The sequence below is a fragment of the Ahaetulla prasina genome, chromosome 4 (assembly GCF_028640845.1).
Source record: "Ahaetulla prasina isolate Xishuangbanna chromosome 4, ASM2864084v1, whole genome shotgun sequence".
Taxonomy (NCBI): Eukaryota; Metazoa; Chordata; class Lepidosauria; order Squamata; family Colubridae; genus Ahaetulla; species Ahaetulla prasina.
This window is the reverse complement of record NC_080542.1, coordinates 124,621,831-124,642,763: the sequence shown is the minus strand read 5'-3', so window position 1 is coordinate 124,642,763 and position 20,933 is coordinate 124,621,831. Positions and strand designations below refer to the sequence as shown.

General features: G+C 40.2%; 1 protein-coding gene across 15 annotated transcripts in view; it reads right to left on the bottom strand.

Annotated features, from left to right (window-relative positions):
• The window catches only part of AKAP9 (A-kinase anchoring protein 9), a 115,975-nt gene extending 95,305 nt beyond the window's left edge, over nt 1-20,670 (bottom strand). For all 15 annotated transcript variants that reach the window (XM_058179576.1, XM_058179587.1, XM_058179580.1 and 12 more), the window contains exons 1-3: nt 20,435-20,670; nt 6,930-7,184; nt 1,979-2,023 (exon numbers count right to left, since the gene is read on the bottom strand). In XM_058179576.1, coding sequence (XP_058035559.1) covers nt 1,979-2,023; nt 6,930-7,184; nt 20,435-20,482 — 348 coding nt within the window. In that variant the 5' untranslated portion in view covers nt 20,483-20,670. The remainder of the gene's footprint in view (nt 1-1,978; nt 2,024-6,929; nt 7,185-20,434) is intronic.
• Nucleotides 20,671-20,933: the final 263 nt, after the last annotated feature.

The following is a 20,933-nucleotide window of genomic DNA, read 5'->3' as shown; positions in this document are numbered from 1 at the left end:
AGATAAATACCATATTTTTTGGAGTATAAGACGCACCTTTTTTCCCCAAAAAAGAGGGTGAAAATCTGGGTGCGTCTTATACTCTGAATATAGCCCCACCCAGCTTCTCAAATGGAGGTTTCAGAGGCTGAAAGAAGCTTCAGGAAAAAAGCCCCCAAATGGAGCTTCAGAAAAGAAGCCCCCAAATAGAACTTCAGAAAAGAAGCTCCCAAACAGAGCTTCAGAGGCCTTTTTTCAGAAGTTCTGTTTTGGAGGCTTTCAGAGGCAAAAAAAAAAAAAAAAGTTTTTTCTGAAACAAAGTTTCAGATGCAGAAAAAAAAAGCTAAAAAAAGCAAGGCACAGAGCTCACAACCAAGGAACCTGTTGCTAAAATTCACTTCTGGGAATAGCTGATTGGGGGTATTCCGGGAGGCCAATCCACCTGCCAATCAGCTTTTTTCTTATTTTCCTCCCCCAAAACTAAGGTGCATCTTATACTCCGGTGCGTCTTATACTCCGAAAAATACGATATGTAAAGCCCTAAGTTTCAGGGATGTGGAAGCTGGAGAATCAAGAATGATATCTGAAGAGCAATGGAGCTAAAAGCAAAGTAACAATTTGGATTTGTCTTTGTTTCATGTTATTATACTGTGATTTATTCTATCCCTGTCTATTCCCGTGATAGCAAACCTATGACATGCGAGCCCTCTTTGCCGGCATCCCAGCTCAACTCTACTGCACATACGCACACGTCTCCCACTGGCCAGCTGGTCTTTCGGTCTTTGCCATGCACGCGTGGGGGCAGGGGACATTCGTGCACATGCACAGGGAGCAGGTGCAGGGGGGGGCGCTCGCATAGCATTTTGGGGGTTCGCATGCATACTTTGGGCACTCGGTGCCAAAAAGGTTAGCCATCACTGGTCTATTGCTTCTTAGTGGAGAAGCAATTAAATTGTTCAACTTTTTTTTTTGTTCTTTGTGGGTTCTGTTGGTTCCTTAATTTCAATTTAAAATAAAAAAGGGTTCAATTTAATAAGGGGTTTTATTGGTTTTAAGTTCTTCAATCAACTCTAAATTTTCCTTTGTATTAATTGATTTTACTTTGACTGTAAACCGCCCTGAGTCCTTTGGGAGAAGGGTGGTATAGAAATCGAAACAATTATTATTATTATTATTATTATTATTATTATTATTATTATTATTATTATTATTATTATTATTATTATTATTATTTCTTTGCTAATCAGTCCATTCTGAGAGGTTTTTAACTTTATACACTTCCTGCTAGGCTAAGCTGCTGAGAAACGTCAAAGGAGATTTCATTTTATTCAAACATTAGACTACTGCAAAGAAAAACTAAAGAGTGTGTTGGCAGCATACATAATAAGCTACTCACAAATATATGGGAAGGTGTAGCAGGAAAGTGGTAAATAGAGGAACCAAGGGGACCAGCATACAACTTCCCCTTTCATCACAATGTTCTGATGCTTTCATATATGTATTACAAACATTATTTTTGTTATATGCTTAATATATTTATGTCCAAACAGTAAAAGACCAAAAAATCAACAGTACATTCATACCTAGTGCAATTAGAGTATACGTATAAAATACAATAACATTTCTATAGACATATAACTATATCCCTATGTGCCTTTATGCATGTGTGTGTGTGTGTGTGTGTGTGTGTGTGTGTAGTGTGTTTGTATTGTATACTGACACAATTACATACCACAAAGTAGTCCAATAATATTTGAAAATTATTGATAAACCCATTTTTGCAAAGCTATATCATGTTATTTGGTCATAAATATTCCTCCTAAAATTATTTTTAGGAATACTTATTTAGATGTATATTGTAGACTATCTTTCACTATGCTGATTGAATAAAATGATTTATATAAAATAAACTGACATAATAAAATAGAACACAAATAATTTAAAGCAGCATTTAAAAAACTATGTTTCCTTAAACAACATATAAACATTGTCATCTTACCTCTGAGCTGTAATCATCTGCTGGAGTAGAAATCTCACTTTCTAGCTAAAATAGAAATAAAAATAAAAGGATGAGAATTTTTATAGTAATCTAACATAGGAAGATAATGAAAACCTTTAGTATCTTGAACAACAGTTGCTAGGCAGCATTTGTTATTGGTAAGACTGCTTAAAATTAACATACGTTTTAAAAAGATGCTTATATTGGAAAAATGAAGTAAATGTAATGATTTTTGATAGTAAAGCTTGAATAATAAGGCTTGAATAATAAACAAAGATTACACTTGACAATTGGTAATTTGAATCTCTCTTGATATTTCTGTTTCCTGGAATTAAATTGCGAGAAACATTTTGGAGCCTATAATCAAGTTGAAACTTGTCTTGAGGCATTAGAAAACATTTTATTTTACTGACTTAGGCCATATTTGAATCCTGGTACAAATCTTCAGTATAAACTAACATTACAGGGAATTCAGCATCACAATGGTGACATTCCTTAAAGCCAACTGTGATATTATATGTAATTGCAGGTGGAAAAAATTATTACAGCCAATCTCAATAAAAGTAGTTTTAGCTTTACTGTGAAATTGATTTCCTGGCCTGGTTTATCTAATGGGGCTGAAAGTTTGGCCAGAATATGTGTTGTGCTTGATATAAGCTGCTCAGATTTGTTCAGCAGCTCAGTGGTCTCCAAATATAATAAAATAAATATTAAAGTCTGGACTTCTTGGTCTTTTGCCAACTTTTGATGCCATCAATCAGGTATCCTTCTGAACCAGCACAGGGGGTTTGGAATGAGGTCGTGGTCTTGATGAAGTTCTCTTTCTTCCTTTAGTGCTGGTTCCAGTTGGTATAGATGGGAGGAAAGAGACCTATGTTCTTGCTGTGTGGCTACTTCTGGGCTCCTCAGTATCCTTGTTCTTGTTTTACGTTTACATGACACCACTTGGAAAGGTCATCCACAGTATGAGGTTAGATGATATCAATATGCTGACAATACCCAGTTACATATCTCAACTCTGAGCCAACCAAGTGATACTGTCAAACTTCAATTTCAATATCAATATCTAGACGCTAGGAGTTTGGATGCAAATGTATTTATGCTCAAGCCTTGACAAAAGAAATGGCTGTGAATTTGGAGAGGCATTCAGCTCCAGAGATCTTTCAGAGTTTTATATAGGACTATGCTATCCCAGACAGAAGTGGTATGTAATTTTGAGGTCCCTATAGACTGCTGGTTCCACAAATAATCTTGTGTGATAAGTGCACCCATTAATGAATTGGGAACTCTATTCATAGTCAGTGGCATTCTAGTTATGCTTGTTGTGGTCTGCCAGCAGCCTGCGGAGCTGGCAATGGAGTCGGACAGCGATGAGGCTGAGGAAGAGCGTGGGCCAGTCCTGGAGGCTGGGGAAGGCCCAGATGAGGGCTCTGTGTCGGAGGCTGAGCTGGGGCCAGGGCCATTGGGGAGTGAGGTGTGGACTCCAAAGTCTCCAGAGACTGACAGTAGTGAGGCAGAGGAACAGGAGGAGCCTGTTCCTAATGTACACATGAGAAAAGCTGCCAGAAGGCAAGAGCAGCTCAAGTAAAGAGGACGATTCGGGAGTAGGGTCAAGAGATGATTGGCCACTCCCATAAGGCTTAAAAGATCAGCAAGGAGTTTGGGCCGGAAAACAATGTTGATAGCTTCATCTTGTTGCATTTATTTTGTATCTGTGTCTTATGAACTTTGCCAAGAAATGCCTTTGGCAGTTTGCCTAATTGGACCAAGGTTGGTGATAGGACTGAGGAATTGTGTTGGGAGGAATTTGCTTTAATTTAGTTGAACTATGCTGAGAATGAAGTAATTCTCAGCTGTTCAAATAAAGTTTGTTTGTTTTTATGCTGACTGATTTCCTACTACCTATTTGGCCCTGGGTCACAACAATGCTTTATATAGATTACTACAATGTGCTTTACATGTTGTCCTTGATAGCCACTTAGTTTCTAAGCCCAGAAGTACTCACATAGCAAGAATATAGGTCTTTATCTCCCAGCTACACTAACTGAAACTAGCACTAAAGGAACTAAGTTTCTTAGTTTCTACACATTCAATAGAACGTGTAAAAGATTGTGGAAGTATGAGTAGTTATGGATGCTCTTGTGTACTCTTGTTTAATACTGGAAACATGTAAGTTCACTATCACCAATGGAGGTCATTACAATTCAAAATGCAAGCCTGATAATTTTCAGGATTGTCATGCTTCAGTTACCTCTTCCTATCCAATATGATCCAACAGGATTAATATGCTCTGGATTCCATAAAAATCCATGCTTTTTCTGTTGCAGCACCAGTCTTTTGGGATTACCTTCCTTTCCTCAAATATGGTTGATCCCAACTCTGTCAGCCCAAGGAAGGCCCTGAAGATCTTTGTCTTTCTTCCTCTGATCTAATTGTAACTACAGGCAGTTCTCAACTTACAACAGTTCATTTAGGGACCATTTGAAGTTACAACATCACTGAAAATAATGTATGATCATTTTTCACACTTGTAACTATTGAACATCCTCATGGTCACATGATCAAAATTCAGCTGCTTGGGAACCATTTCATATTTATGATGGTTGTAGTGTCCCAGTGTGACCACCTTTTTCAATCTTCTGATAAGTAAAGTTAATGGGAAGCCAGATTCACTTAACAACCATGTTACTCACTTAACAACTGCAGTGATTCACTTAACTGTGGCAAGAAAGGTTGTAAAATGGGGCAAAACCCATTTAACACGTCTTACTTAGAAACAGAAATTTTGGGCTCAAATGTGATCGTAAGTCAAGGACTCCCTGTATACTCGTCAGGACTGTAAATTTATCACTTACTTTCATTTAATGCTTTTAACTTTGGTTAGCTATCCAAAGGCTTCTGGCAAACGGGTGGATGGGTGGTGGGTAGGAGGGAGGGAGGGAGGGAGGGAAAGAGGGAGGGAGGGAGGGAGGGAAGGAAGGAAGGAAGGAAGGAAGGAAGGAAGGAAGGAAGGAAGGAAGGAAGGAAGGAAGGAAGGAAGGAAGGAAATGAGCTTCTGCAGGACCATATGCTGCTAATATTCTGTGGGAAAGTACATATCTTGTGAATTCATAACTTAATTAGATAGGCAATATTTTAAAATTTCACCTATATTCCTCCATGTTTGTAAAGTGTTTGTAATCCTTTACATAGAATAAAGGATAACTTTACATTAGTCAAAATCTGTACTTCATAAACAAATTGTTCTTTAAAATTACTACGTTTCTCCAAACAGAAGGCTGGGTCTTATTTTATTTTGACCCCCCCAAAAAACAGCTAGGCCTTCTTTTTGGAGGGTTCTAATTATTGACTTACCTCACAGCAGTGGCACCGACAGCCCCACCGAGCAGGAGCCCACTGCTGGCCCACTTCTTCTGTGGCTGCTTGCCACCACTTGCACGCATCACCCAGCCTCCGTTTTGCCTTCAGAAGCCTGCCGGAAGGCATCTGAAGGCGATAACAGAGCTCCAGATCGATCTTCAGGCATCTGAAGGTGAAATGGATGCCGGGGCGATCAGTGTGAGTGGCGGCAAGCAGCCACAGAAGAAGCGGCCACAGAAGAAGGAGAGGCGGGTATCGGGGTGTGCAAGGTTTGGTAAGTAGGGCAGCTCACACACACCCATCCCCATCCTAGCTTATTTTTTATCTGTGTTCCTCGCTCCACCCCTTGCACCCTGGGGTGGGTGGGGTCTTAATTAGGGCTAATTTTATGGGTGGAGCTTAATTTATTGCATGCACTCAAAAACATGATAGGGCTTCTTTTCAAGGTGGGTTGTCTTTTTGGGATTTATAAATTGAAAAATACTAATAAGGTTAAGAGTATTTTCAGATTTATAGATAGAAAGATTGATAATTTATTTTGTATTTTGTGTCATGTACTGATATGATCTTTGAGGACCCACCAAGGACTTCCAACAGACATACAGGTAGTTCTTGTTTAATGTCCATTTGTTCAATCACTACCTGAAGTTAGGATAGAGCTGAAGGGACTTACAAGTGACCCTCAGAGTTCTTTCTTCTTTTGCACACTAGTTAAAGAAGCTTGGTATGTGAGAAAAGGCCCCATATTTCACATGTTGGGTTTCTTTTACAAGAAGCAGGGCGTGGCGTGAAACAAGCCCTAGCTATATCAGTATAAAAGAAGACAGCATGAAAGAAAGTCCTGGCAGCTGTACAATGCGATGGTGGCAGGTATAGTTGGGCAGCTGGATTGGGAGGCATCTAAAAGGACAGAGATGGAAGTAGATAGACAGGTGAGGAGAGTTCAAGAAGAGGCAGCCTGACATTTTACTAAGGCTCATGCTGAAACAGACCAAGCAGGGTGAATCCCCACCTACTGATTAGTGGGATTCACTTAATCATGGCAATGGAGACTGCTGGAGTTGCCAATGGCAAAGTGATGTGGTCATATGACATCACACTTTAAGACCATAGTGTTTAGCAGCAGAAATTCCAGTTACAATTATCATGGCATTACTGGAGGGCTACCTATATTACATTCCAATAAAACCAACTATTAACTCAATATTTACAGATTGCTAATAACCAGTAACATTTCAAATAAACATCAATATACGGTAATTATTTTGTGAGATCATTTTAAAACACCACAATTTCAATAAATGCTACACAGAGTTATTTTTTTAATCAATATTTGTAATCTGTCTTAATCCTATTAAAAGCTGGCAGTATAGCCTCTTATGGTGGTACTGTTATTAATACTATTGCCCATGTTAAAAATAGTGGTTACATTAACTTTTACACAGGAATATTACTTGCTCTTACTTTCAAAGCAAAAAAGTTTAAGCATATTTACGATATATATTATACTACACCGTCTAACAATAAATAGCCTCTAACTTTAACCTTGGGTTTTGTTTTATTTTTTAATTTCAAAGTCTGAAACACTTACTTCTGTGGTATATGTTTGATCATGCTTGATCATTTCATCACTCTGCAAAGTTCTCACTGCAACAGATTCAGATGCAGCAGCTGCTCCTCTTTGAAAGCTATGTGGGGACGCTTCTTCTATTTGCAATTGGTTAATATCCAAACCTTCTTGTATCAATTCTTCATCTTTGACTTTCGATATCTTTTTCTTCTTCTTCTGCTTCTTAAATGCATGCTGCCCATCAGTGTATGCTTTTCGTTGTCTAAACTGTGCAAGCTGAACATAAAATAAAATCCTGTTAGAGCAGTCATGGGCATTTTACAGCCTGTGGTCCAATGGTGGGTTTCAAATAATTTCACCAATGATTTGCCAAAAATATGAGCATGGGCATGCGCACAGCTTCCACGCATGTAGGTGTGCACACAGTTTCTGCGCATGAGCATGGCTTCCATGCATGTGCGCAACACAGCTTCCACGCACGGCTTCTGTGCATGTGCAGCTTCCGCCACGCGGCACGGCTTGACCAAGCAGCCTTTCAGGGCCTGCTCCCCTCCATCTCTGCTCTCCAGGGCAGTGGCTGCTTCTCTCTGCACTGTTGGGAGAGCGTCTTCTGCAATTTAGCAGCTGTGAGCCACTGCTTTCCTCTAAGTCCAATCCGGAAAGCGCTGTGACTGAAAGAAACTGCATTCAACATGGCTGCTGCTTCTCTGTGCTGCAGCACTTTCTGGATGGGACTTAGAAGAAAGCAGCAGCTCATAGCTGCTAAATTGCACAAGACACTCTCCCAGCAAGAGTAGCAGCTGCCAACCCAGAGAGCACATGGAGCATCTCCACAAGCGTCTGAGGCTCGGCAAAGGACCGAAGAAGCGGCTGCAAGATTTCCGCTGCAGCGCTTTCCGGAAGGGACTTCTTACAGGTAAGAACCATCCAGTCCATTTCCAAACTGCTTTGGCCCTCCTGCGCCCATGCAGTCCTCCCCCCCCCGAATTGCTTCTGCCGGGGGAGCGTAATTTGAGGCCGGGGGGCATGCGTGTGGAGGCCCAGGGCAAGGCCGGAGCGAGGGAATGGCATGTTCCCCGATCCAGCCAAGGCGAACAGCAAGCAGGCAGAGGCTCCGGGGCAAGACCAGAGCCGGTAATGGTGCATCCTTGGGCCCTGGCCCAAGGCGAAGGGCAAGCGGGCAGCATGCTTATCTTTGGTGAACAGAGCGGGTGGGGTGCGGAGATTAGTTGGGCCACGTGGCACAAGTAAGATATATTGGGGGTGGGGTGGTGGAGCAGGGCAAGGCAAGCAGCAACCAGGTGGGGAGCAGCGGGGAGCTGGCAGGGGTGGGGCCAACCAGAGTGGTATTTGTTGGTTCTCTGAACTACTCAAAATTTCTGCTACCGGTTCGCCCAAACCGATCCAAACTGGCTGAATACCACCTCTGTGTGGGCCACATCCCACCTTTTAACTGTCCCTGTCTGGCCTAGATGGCAGTGGCAGGATGGCAGCAGTGGGGAGGAAGTGGGATGGAGGTAGAGGTCTTCCCCAACAGCTCCAGTTTCTCATTTGGCTCTTTGGGAAAATTACCAAACCCTGTGTTAGAATGAAAGACTTTCAATAAATAAATATATATGAAAGTATTTTTTTTAATGTATGATGTTCTACATAAACTTGCAATCTAACTGTAGGTTAACTCAGATTAAAGGTCAATACTTGATTAATTTTTTTTATATACAAAGTGTGAAAATAACATCAGAAGAAGTTTTAGTACAATAAGAGAATCAGTGTGTAGCCTATTTAATATATATCTTGAAATCTTCAAAGTAATCAGTAATTTCTTTAAAATAATTCAAAATAAATTCAAACTTAAAAACAGATAATACTGTATTGTCGGGGGGCTGTGGTGGCTTATATGGTAAGATGCTGGGCCTGCACACTGCTGAGGTTGACAGTTCAGTGGTTCAATTCCCGTGAGTGAATAAACTGCAGAAGGGACAAGAAAGGAGCCTCCCCTGATTGGCTACCAGCATTCAGGCGTACCACGGGAGAAAATAACACTGCCCAAAAAAATTCCTTTCACAGAGGCAGGCAGCCACCTCAGTGATCCCTGGCTAACATATACCATACACTAAATAAATAAATAAATAAACTGTATTGTCATCAAATTTTTATTTCCCTTACAGTCAGAAACAAATATATGATACAAAATAATCCCCAATGTATCTGAAATGTTAAACTTCAAAAACTGTAATTTGACTTCCTTCTTACAAATGTCAACATTTTTGAAAGATGCCAGAGTGGGGGGGGAGAGGGTGGAGGGTGGAGGGAGGGAGGGAGGGAGAGAGAGAGAGAAGCAAGCAAACATCCTAACTATTTATGAGTTAAGATATACAAATGTATCCTGCCATTTGAATAAACAAAAAACAGTCAAGAAAGAAAGTATTTGCAGAAAACAGGGGGAAAATGAAGTATTTGCAAATCAGGCACAACATATTGCATATGCCTCTGAAATAAAATAATTTTTGCAGTCCTTGCAAAATACTCCTTGCCTGGAGTATTGACAGTCCAGCATTTGGCTCCTCTCCCACTTACAGGAGGAGCTTGAGATTTGTAGATCAAAAATATTCACATATATATTTAGCTCTTGCTTCCTATTAGTCTTCTTTGCCTATTAGATTACCCAATTAACTAATTTGTTTAAGTTTTTATGCCACCCATCTCACCTGTAAGGTGACCTTGGATGGCTTAACATTTTCTAATTTTAAAATAGCAACACTTATTTAATGAACTCTTATGAAAGCCTAAGTATTTTCATAGGGGAAGGGAGAGAGGAAGAAAGACAGGATAAATTTCCTTAGCTTTCTTTCCACTTACTCCATTCAGCTATCTCCATCAAGCTCAGAGTAAACACAGGAGACTTACCATATTTTTCAGTGTATAAGACGAACCTTTTTACCCCCGAAAAGAGTGAAAATCTGGGTGCATCTTATACACCGAATGTAGCCCCACCCACCTGCCGCACCCCACCCTTCGGAGGTTGTCGGCCTCTGTGCATTGCACAGCCACATGTCCTCATGAAAATGGTCTTTGATCTGCCATGTTGCTTCAAAGGGCCGCACTACAGCTGATCAGCGCTGGAGGCGGCTAGTAGACCAGTGCCTCTATTTTTAAAGAAGGTAGACGGGTGTGCTCCCAAAAAAAGGCAATTAGTAGACCGGTGCCTCCCCAGGCCACTCCCATTATCAAAATCGAATGGAAGTGAGGACGCTGCTGATCCTGATGCTGGTAGGCAGAGGCAGAATTCTTTTTTTCTTGTTTTCCTCCCCCAAAATTAAGGTGCGTCTTATACTCCGATGCATCTTATACACCAAAAAATACGGCACTTTCATAGCAAAAGACACTTTCTATTCTCTAAAACTATTGCAATCATAGATATTTAATATCAGTATTAGCAAAAGCCTGCAAATCTGCTCACCTTAATCTTATTAATTAAAATTACAGAGACATTTTTCATTGTATCAGATATATTTATTAACTACAATCAATAAATAGATGCTTGTCTTCATGTGACTGATTCTCAAAATCGAACAATATGGTTTTTAAATAATTTAATAAATGAATGTAAGTTTTAAATGAAGATTTATTTAAATGAACAATGAAGTTCCAAATTTAAAATATCTACTATAATTCAATTAAATATTGAATTATTTTGACCATTTAAAACGTCAATAGCAAAAGAATGGGAAAATGTGACAATTACAAGTAGTCCTTAACACAACAATTCATTTAGTGACTATTCGAAATGAAAACAGCACTGAAAAAAATGACCTATGAAGTTCTTCACACTTATGATCATTGCAGTATCCCCATGGTCATGTGATGAAAATTAAGGCAACTGGCATATATTTACAATGGTTGCAGTATTCCAGGGCATACAACTATCATTTGCAATCTTCCTAGTTGGTTTTTAACAAGCAATGTCAATGGGGAATAGCCAGATATTCTTAATGACTCTGTGAATCACTTAACAACTACAGTAATTTGCTCAATACATGTGGCAAAAAAAGATTGTAAAACTGGGCACAAATTACTTAAAAGCCATCTTGCATAGCAACAGAAATTCTGGTCCCTGGCTGTGGTCATAAGTCAAGAGCTATTTGTACTAGCAATCTGAAATTACTGATAAGATATTCAATGCAGGTTACAAAATCAAAGTATTGGGGGGGGGATCTGTTTTAAACAGCTCCAGGATGCCAAGCGAGACCATTGCCAAGTCAAGCTTGGCTCCTGCTTACTGCAAGCATAGAGATACTCTAGCAGTATTATAGTTGCCACTATCTTCTTCCAAAATACTTTTTTGATAACGGCATAATTAGCTATGTGCAGCCAAGAGCTTATTTTCACACACAACAGCAATTTGGACTGCATGGCAAACCTGAGAAAACACTACAATGAGGAAGACTTATCTGTAAGGAAGCGCCAATGAAAGCGCCACAATTTCACTGCAAGTTTTGTTTATAAACCCTGTCACATAAACAATGGGTGGCTGTCCTGATCCACCTCTGCAATGATTTCACTTCATTTCTATTGAAAGGAACAGGTGCTGGTCCAGTTGGCATGTTGAGTTAATTAGTCATCTGATGGACATTTAGCCTTTTTGAGTCTGCCTGTGCAATGTGCTGTTATTATCTTCACTCAGCAACACAATCTTATGTCTCAAAAGAACTCACATAAATAATGGTGCAATTTATTGCACCATGTCATCGTACCTTTGTGCAAACAGCAATATTATGTTCATATATATATATTAGCTTTTAAGTCAACCAGTGGATAATTGACAGGAAATGTTATAAACTGAATCAATACTCCTCTTTCTGTTCCCACACTTTTCCTTAGTCATAATCTCTCACCCTCCCCGGCACTGTTCTCCTCTGGAACATTCTATCCACCAATACAAACTCTAGACCATGAGAAAGAAATCAGTAAACAAGTTTATGGACTATAATAGACACACATTTGGTACTGTTTTTAATAACGATCTTAAAACAAATCTGAACAATATAAAAATAGCACAAGCCCTATCTAGCAGATTCATTCCTGCACTGGCACATGCCTACATCTTACCTCTATTGTCTTCCTTCATTTGCCCAAATTTCCACTGCTGACAGAGTGTTAGCAGTAGGAAAATTCGTCACCAAGAGCAGCGTGTGGCGATAGGAAGAAGGATGGAGAAGTTGCCATGATTTAAAATACTCTTAAAAATGCATTGTACAGTCTAAAATAATATTTACAAATAGTTTATGATTAGTAGAAATTTGAATAATGCAATATTGTGACTTACAGTGCAAATTATTAATAGATTGAAGCTCATATTCAATGTAAGCCAAAATTCAGTTAGTGTGTGAGAATAACACAGTATGGTTGGGACTACCACGGAATTGCCATTGGGGTTTTAGATACTAATTGTCCTTTGGGCAAAATGAAGAAAAAGAAGAGCCCATTCAAGGAAAGTTTCGAAAAAAAGAGGCTGATTTGAAGAATTACAGCAGAATGCTTGAATGCTTTGTATAGAGCTTTGTATTCTTTACTATTACAAAGTATTGCATAAATAAATACTTTATATTAAAGTATTTATATATTAAAGTATTTAAGTAAAAATTTAGGTTTATCAAGCTGGAACCAATTATCCTCTTTTCCATAGAAATACTACTTGAAATAATGCAAATTTAAATAATGTGACCATTTCATGGGATTCATTAATTGCACTAAATGAGACTTACAATATTAGTATCTATTTAGTTAATGTATGTCCCACCTTTTATTCTAAGTCACATTACTCGATATATACGGTGCAAAGGACTTCATTCTTCCAAAGTATTACAATAACATTTTAAGATATTCGAAGAAAAAGAAATATACTAAGGGTCTAATAATCATAGCCCGAAAAAAAATTAATGAGATGGGGTCATAAAGCAAGACATCCTGTGAACTGCTTTGCTTAGTGACAGCAATCCCACCGTCCCAGTTTCCATTGCTAACCAAGAATTGTGGGTCAGCTGCATGGTTCCGGAGCTACTAGCCACATCCTAGGAAGCTGTAGCTATCCTAGTGCAGTCCAGCTATAGTAGCCTCCCCACCCCACATCCTGCACTCTAAGACTTCCGCTGTCCTGCACTCCACCACCATAGCTCACCTTTGGTGGCTTCTTGCTTTCATCATTGACAAAATAGGCTTTGCCTGGCTGCTAGGCCAGATTGGGGCTGGGCTTTATAATGGAAAAAAAAAAAAGCTGCAAAGCCTCAGAAAAACAATAAGCCCCTTTGTGATGCAGCATGGGAGCTGCTTTGCTATTATACACTCCCTCCCTCTCCCTCCCCCTCCCTCCCTCCCTCTCTCTCTCTCAGCTGAAGCGAGGCCCAGGAGCATGGCACAAAAAAAAGTTTTGGCCCTCTGCAGCTCTGGGATTGCTCCTGATTTTCCTCTCCCCCCCCCCAACTCCACAATGCAAGTCCAGTCCAGCCTAGCTGTGAATTCTAGTTCCGCTTTACACATGAAAGCCAGCTGCATGACTTTGTGTCAATCACTCTCTTAGCCCAACCCATCTCATAGTATTGTTGTGGGGAAAATAAGAGGTTTTAGGTATTTTTCATTGCCTTGAGTAATTTATAAAAACAATAAAGGTGTGATATAAATAAATGAAATAAAATTTACCATTCCAAATAACATGCATATAAAGCATCTATATTTTTTCCTCACTGAAATAAGCACACGAAGTCTTAACGTGAGAGTAACCTATAAACCAACAAAATGTCATGAGTTTTCGTCACTCAATGAGCATTAAAAAAATATTTTGAATTGCTTAATTCTTTGGAAAAAGACATACTGCTTTTCACTAATTTGGGTGAACCATGTAATCTCCCTTTAGCCTACTAATAAGAATAAGGAGAGGCACAATTTTTATAATTCAAAAGTAAATTTCTGCTGTGAAGCTACTATGAGAAAAAAAAAACTCCAGGCGTATAGAAGTGTTTTTCAATAGTAATATAAACTTATGCATACTATCTTAAAAATTAACTCTACTGAACAATATTGATCTATTTGTAATTAAAATCATATATAATTGCAGAGTCAGTTACCCTGGCAACAGTGATTATCAAGTTTATTTAACAACAAGAATGAACAGTATCTCTTTTTTTTCAATCCATCAGAAACATATCTTCTAAATTTTTTTATATAACTATAGAATTTTTTTAAAAGCCCTACAATACACACCTAAAAAATATAGAATGGTTCAACAATAAAGCAAAGGCTATGACATCACCTATTACACTGGAAACAATTATTTGCTTATATTATTCAGTGATGTACAAGTGCTTTCTTTGTTCTACAAACAAGATTATTATTCATATCATCACGTTTTACAAAAAGACGTACACGCCCCCCACAGCATGTGCATAATATTAAGCTCTAACAAATTAAATACAATTTATTCATTTCTAGGATTTTCTGACTTCTACAGAATGATAAAGACTGGATAATAGAGATAACTGCTATTGAGAGGGTCTTCCAGCCGGATGTTTTAAACCAAATACAGAAAGAGAGACACACCTATAGATGAATGAAGATTACTTCAGAAACAAAGGAATCAATCTTATAATAGGTAACTTGGATTTGACTGCATCTTTACATGTTTCTTCAGCAAGAAACATAAATTAAACTAATGTCTAATTTTGAGGAAGAAAGTGTACTTGACAATTAATCCATTAATCAGCCTGTAATAGCTGAATTGTAGCATACAGATAGAAAGCAAATTGCATATAATTATGTGAGAAAGTCTAGAAAAATCAGCTGAATTCTAGAAATTAACTAGCACAGAAACAGAGTCCCTTATAGTGCAGTCTCTGGTACCAAATTCATCCATGTGTGCATTCTGTATTTGCTTTATTGCAAAGGATAAAAGAAATGAACACAAAGATGCACAAAATGGACTGTGGTAGTTATTTTATTTTGCTTGATTAAGACCTTTGAAAAATTGTGTTGGCAATGTGGAGAAATGTTGAATTATGAATGTGAGCTGCTTATGGAATAATTGTGAATTTGCTCAACATATGTATTCATGACTATGGCCCTCTGCATAAAGATAGCATAAGTGAATGTAGAATCAGTTAAAATAGAAAATTGATGAAACATAAACAGAGATTAGATAAAGTTAGGGAATTTGAATTATTTGTTGATAATAATCTACCATTTTAAATAGCAAAAAGATTCACAAATGTTTAATTTTCAGGCTGGATAAATACACTTTCTGATTTTGTGCCTTCAAGTCGGTTTTAACTCCTAGTGACAAGTCTCTGCAGGTTTCTTGGCAAGATTTTCTGAAGTGATTTGCCTCTGCCTCCTAACACAATAGAACGTGATTGGCTCAAGGTCACCCAGCTGGCTTTGTGCAGATGGGCCTAGAACTTATGGTCTCCCTCTCTAACCTGATGTTTTAACCATTACATTAAACTGACTTTCTCAAAAATACCTTTAGATTTTAAAATTAAAACACTGTATAGAATTAATCAGTCCATATAAAGAAAAAAGTGGATTTTTAACCTTCATTTCATTCTGGGTTATTGTATTATATATTCATATTGTAAAAATATTAATACACCATTCAGAATGTTGGCAACATAGAATATATAAAATTATACTCACGTAATACTACATTTGCCTTAGAAAACATGTCTTGAAACTTTTTGACAACTTAAAGTTCTTTTAGGATTTTTTAAATATTGCTTTTAATAATGTATTGATAATATATTTTCAATGTTTTGCTTTGAATATTTTCAGTAAATAAATATAGCAAAAAGTACAGTAAGCATATCCCTAAAATTTTAATGTAACACAGATTAAAAATAATAACTCCCTCTGGTTAATGTCAACTTCAAAAACACATCCATATTATCCCAAAGGTGCTTTTTCAAAGGGCAACTGAACTTTCTTTGTTTTTCCTTGAAGATGTTTTGCTTCTCATTCAATAAGCTTCTTTAGTTCTGAAGAACTGAAGAAGCTTCTTGGATGAGAAGTGAAACGTCTTCAAGGAAAAACAAAGTCCAGTTGCCTTTTGAAAAAGCATTTTTGGTACAATCATCACTTGGTTAGCTGATAATCTTCACAGATTCCATATTATATTCTTAGCAACAATATGAAAGAAGTTTTCCGTTGCATTCCTCCAGGATTATATTGCATCTTCCCCAATTAGGCTACAGACCTGCAATTTCCCAGTGGTCTCCATTCTAAGCAGTAATCAGATCTACAGGTAGTACTCAATTTATGACTGATTATTTAACTTTATTCAAAGTTATCAAGAGTCTGGAAAAGATGCTTTATGGCATCATAAAACAATGACTCCCCCTATTATATAATTTTGATTTGGTGTTTGGCAACCTTTTTACACTTAAGACTAATTGCCAAGAATCCCATGATCATATGATTGCCATTTGCAATTTCTTATGTTGGCTTCCCCAGAAAGTCAATTGGGAAGCTGAGAAGGAAGGTTGCAAGCTGCTGCTGCCTGCTGAGACACTCTCTCATGTTTGAGAGCTGCCCGTTAGGAGCCGTTAGGAGCTAAACTCTTTTTATGGGGTGGAAAAAATGGACCTCTCATTCCCGCATCCCACTGAAGGCACTCCCTTCCATCCATGGAGGAGCTGAACTCCTTCAGTGAGGTTGGAGAAACAAACCTCAGATCATGATAATTTGAACGCCTTTTTCTTATCCTGTGGAAGAAATCCCCTTCTTTGTTTGGGGAACTAACATTCTTCCAAGGGGTGTAGAAATGGAATTCAAATCCTTAAGATTTGAATTCTATTTCTCCATTATGCTAAAAGAGTTCCCTTCCATGTGTGGAGGGGAGATGAACTTTGGCGGGATGAAAAAATAGATCTCAAATCCTGATGATTTGAGCTCTGTTTCTACACCCTATGGAAGGAGTTTCTTCTTGCACAGAGGAGAGTTTAACACAGTAACACAGCTGCAAGTGACCTTGAAGGTCTTCCTGCCCAACCCCCTGCTCCAGTGGAAGCCCTATACCATTTCAGACAAATTGCTACCCAATCTTTTACTGTCTTACTCTTTCTGCCAGGAAATTTCTCCTTAGTTCTAGGTTGGTTCTCTTCTTGATTAGTTTCCATCCATTGCTTCTTGCCCTGCCCTCGGGTGCTTTGGAGAATAGGGTGACTTATTCTTTGTTGCTATCCCTAAATATTGGAACACTGCTATCATGTCACACACACACACACACACATACACACACACATACCCAATCTCACTTTTCATTAGACTAGACATACCCAATTCCTACAACTGTTCTTTGTATGTTGTCATCTGGCTGTGGGGTGTAAAAACAAAGCTCAGATCCTGATTATTTGAGTTCTGTTCCTACTGAAGGCTTCCCTTCAGCTGGCAGCTCTTTCAGCCAGTACTTAAGAGACAAGAGGAAGCCAAAATTCAAGCGTTCGATACCATCGATCATGGTATCCTGCTGCGCCGGTTGGGGGGATTGGGAGTGGGAGGCACCGTATATCGGTGGTTCTCCTCCTATCTCTCTGACCGGTCGCAGACGGTGTTGACAGGGGGGCAGAGGTCGACCGCGAGGGGCCTCACTTGTGGGGTCCCACAGGGGTCGATTCTCTCGCCCCTGCTGTTCAACATCTACATGAAGCCGTTGGGTGAGATCATCAGTGGTTTTGGGGTGAGATACCAGCAGTACGCTGACGACACTCAGCTGTACTTTTCCACCCCAGACCACCCCAATGAAGTTGTCGAAGTGCTGTCCCGGTGTTTGGAAGCTGTACGGGTCTGGATGGGGAGAAACAGGCTCAAGCTTAATCCCTCCAAGACGGAGTGGCTGTGGATGCCGGCACCCCATTCAGTCAGCTGCAGCCGCGGCTGGCTGTTGGAGGCGAGTTACTGGCCCCAAAGGATAGGGTGCGCAACTTGGGTGTCCTCCTGGATGATCGGCTGTCGTTTGAAGACCATTTGACGGCCGTCTCCAGGAGGGCCTTCCACCAGGTTCGCCTGGTTCGCAGTTGCGCCTTCCTTGATCGGGATGCCTTATGCACAGTCACTCATGCGCTCGTTACCTCTCGCTTGGATTACTGTAATGCTCTCTACATGGGGCTCCCTTGAAGTGCGCTCGGAGGCTTCAGTTAGTCAGAATGCAGCTGCTGGTTATAGAGGGAGCTACGCGTAGCTCCCATGTAACACCGCTCCTGCGCAGACTGCACTGGCTACCTGTGGCCTTCGGGTGCACTTTAAGGTGTTGGTTATGACCTTTAAATCGCTCCATGGCTTAGGACCTGGGTACTTACGGGACCGCCTGCTGTTACCACACGCCTCCCACCGACCCGTGCGCTCCCATAGAGGGACTTCTCAGGGTGCCGTCCGCCAAACAATGTCGGCTGGCGGCCCCCCGGGGAAGGGGCTTCTCTGTGGGGGGTCCCACCCTCTGGAACGAACTTCCCGGTTTACGCCAAATACCCGACCTTGGACATTTCGCGAACTCAAGACTCATCTTTTTATCCGCGCAGGGCTGGCTTAAATTGGGATTTTAATGTTTAAATTCATTAATTTTAAACGGGGTTTTCTTAGTATGGTAAATTTTAATTATTGGGCTAATTTAAAATAAGTTTTTTAAATCGTATTTTAAATTTGTATATTGTATTGTCGGTTTTATTATGCCTGTACACCGCCCTGAGTCCTTCGGGAGAAGGGCGGTATAAAAATCAAATAAAATAAAAATAAATAAATAATAAAATAATAAGCAGAATTTTTAGCTCCTGAATGCAGAGGCAGTAAAGAATGTAGTGTGCCTTAAGCAAGTGGAGAAAGTCCCTGGAGGCCCAGAACAGGCCACATACAAGTTTCTCTTCTCTTAGAATCCTGCTTGGATTTCAGGAGGGAGGATTTTCAGCTCTTGACTGGAGCCTATTAGAGTTTTCCCCATCTCCAAGTATCCTTTGCTCCTTATCTGGGACTATGTACACTTAATGACCCAAACTATCACTTAATGACAGCAATTCAGAGTGTCATGATTGCTGTCATTGAGCATAGCAGTCCACATAGACATTTATGTGTGGTTCACTTAACACCTTTTCGCTCAGCAACAGATTCTGGGCTTAAACTTAAGCAATCCCTGTTTAAATTTCAGATATACATTTATAGATTGAATAAAAAGATTCAAATTAAAATTACTTCATAAATTAAAGAACTCATCATCTGAGTCTAACAATGCAAAGTGTTTTAAACCTACCACACAAGGATATTAAAAATAACATTGTTGTACTGGTAGTTACTTACAGGTATTTCATAATTAAGTTCTTGTCAAGCATGCACATTGAAAATGTTATACATTTTCCACTTTTTTTTAAAAAATGCAAATATCTGATGCCCAGGAATGTGTCTTTTTAACATAAACTGCAGTGCAGGCAAAATGGTTTAGTTTTAGTCTTAAATTAGCGATGAACTCCATGTAGTGGTCTAATTACTTGCAATTATGAGCTCACTGGCCTGTTTGAGTATCCCAAAAGTTCAGTAAGGGACTAAGGCATCCTGAGAGGCCATTCATATATTCAATCCTGTTACAGAAGTTAAACAGTTAGACATTATAAACCTCTACTATGCACATAGCTTACATTCTACCAAATAGAGGTTGCAGTGGGTATACAGGCTTAATTATCAATTTTTTAGTAACCTTATTCATCTTTTGTCTGCTGTATAGTGCATTTACATTATAAGCCTGACCTAGGGCTGTACATTTTTTGCCTTGGTTTTTTAAGGCATCTATTTATAGAGCAAGACAGTATAAACTGCGATCCCCCTCCAGCTGTATGCGGATCCCTTGCTCTTCCAAAAAGAGATACCAGTTGCGACCTGTGGCATTTCCAAGGCACGTACAACCTCTTGCCAAGCGCAACAGCTGTTCCCGAGCCAATGGCGTTGATACCTATCACAAGCAAGGAAAGAAAGAGCCTTGCTCTGGAGCCTACAATTTTGCACGGAGAGGAGGACCCCCAAACGCGATGACAAACACACACACAGTACACACAAAGAAAGAATCGTACACAAAGGAAAGCGCAACACGGAAAAGTCGGAGGGAACGCCTCGCTCCCTCAGCCGCCCCCCCCCCCGGCGATTGAGCTTTATTAACTCCGTCGCCGCTCCTGACAGCGGGAAAGGGGCGGACGGGCGATATAGATAGATAGATAGATATGTACGTATATGTATGCATGTGTATACACACACACACACACACACACACACACACACACACATATAGGCGGGCAAGTTATATATATTAATATATATATATATATATTACACACACAATTTACCGAAAAAGGGGCGGGCCGAGCAAGCTTTATGTTCCTTACGACCCATGAAGCCCAAGCCGGCTGCGCCACCACCCATTTCTCCCACCTCACCCACCCACCCGCGAGCGCGTCCAGGCCTGCCGCCCGGTAGTTTTCCCACCCCGCGCTCCCTTCTCGCCTTACCTTGGCTTTGCCGGCCTCCAGCTTCTTCTGCCTCTCCTGCTCGTCCATGGCTCCTGCCAGGGAGACAAGACAGTTACGGCGCAGCCAACTAAACCCAAAAGGGAGACTTGGCTTCAAGCTTCCGAAACGGTTCGTTCGGTCTGCTGGTCTACGCTACGGGATCTGAAGGCTGCTCGGCGGACCCACCGGCGCCGCCATCTTCAGCTCCACGTAAACACGCGGCCGGGGAAAGTGACGTCCGCGCCGCCGCTCTAAGAAGCAACCTCGAGGCTTTTATAGAGAGGTCCCGCAAGGCGGCAACCGAGGGAAAGGACGGTTCTTGCGAGCGGCGGCCCAGCTCGTTTCCTCGTTTTTTTTTTTAATATTGCATTTCCATTCTGTTATTTTATTATTATTATTTTTATTTTGGGGCCTGAAGGCAGAGAGCTCCAGCCGCCTACTTTCTCAACAACAACCCTGTGGGGTATCCCAAAGGTGTTTTTTCCAGGAGGCAACTGGA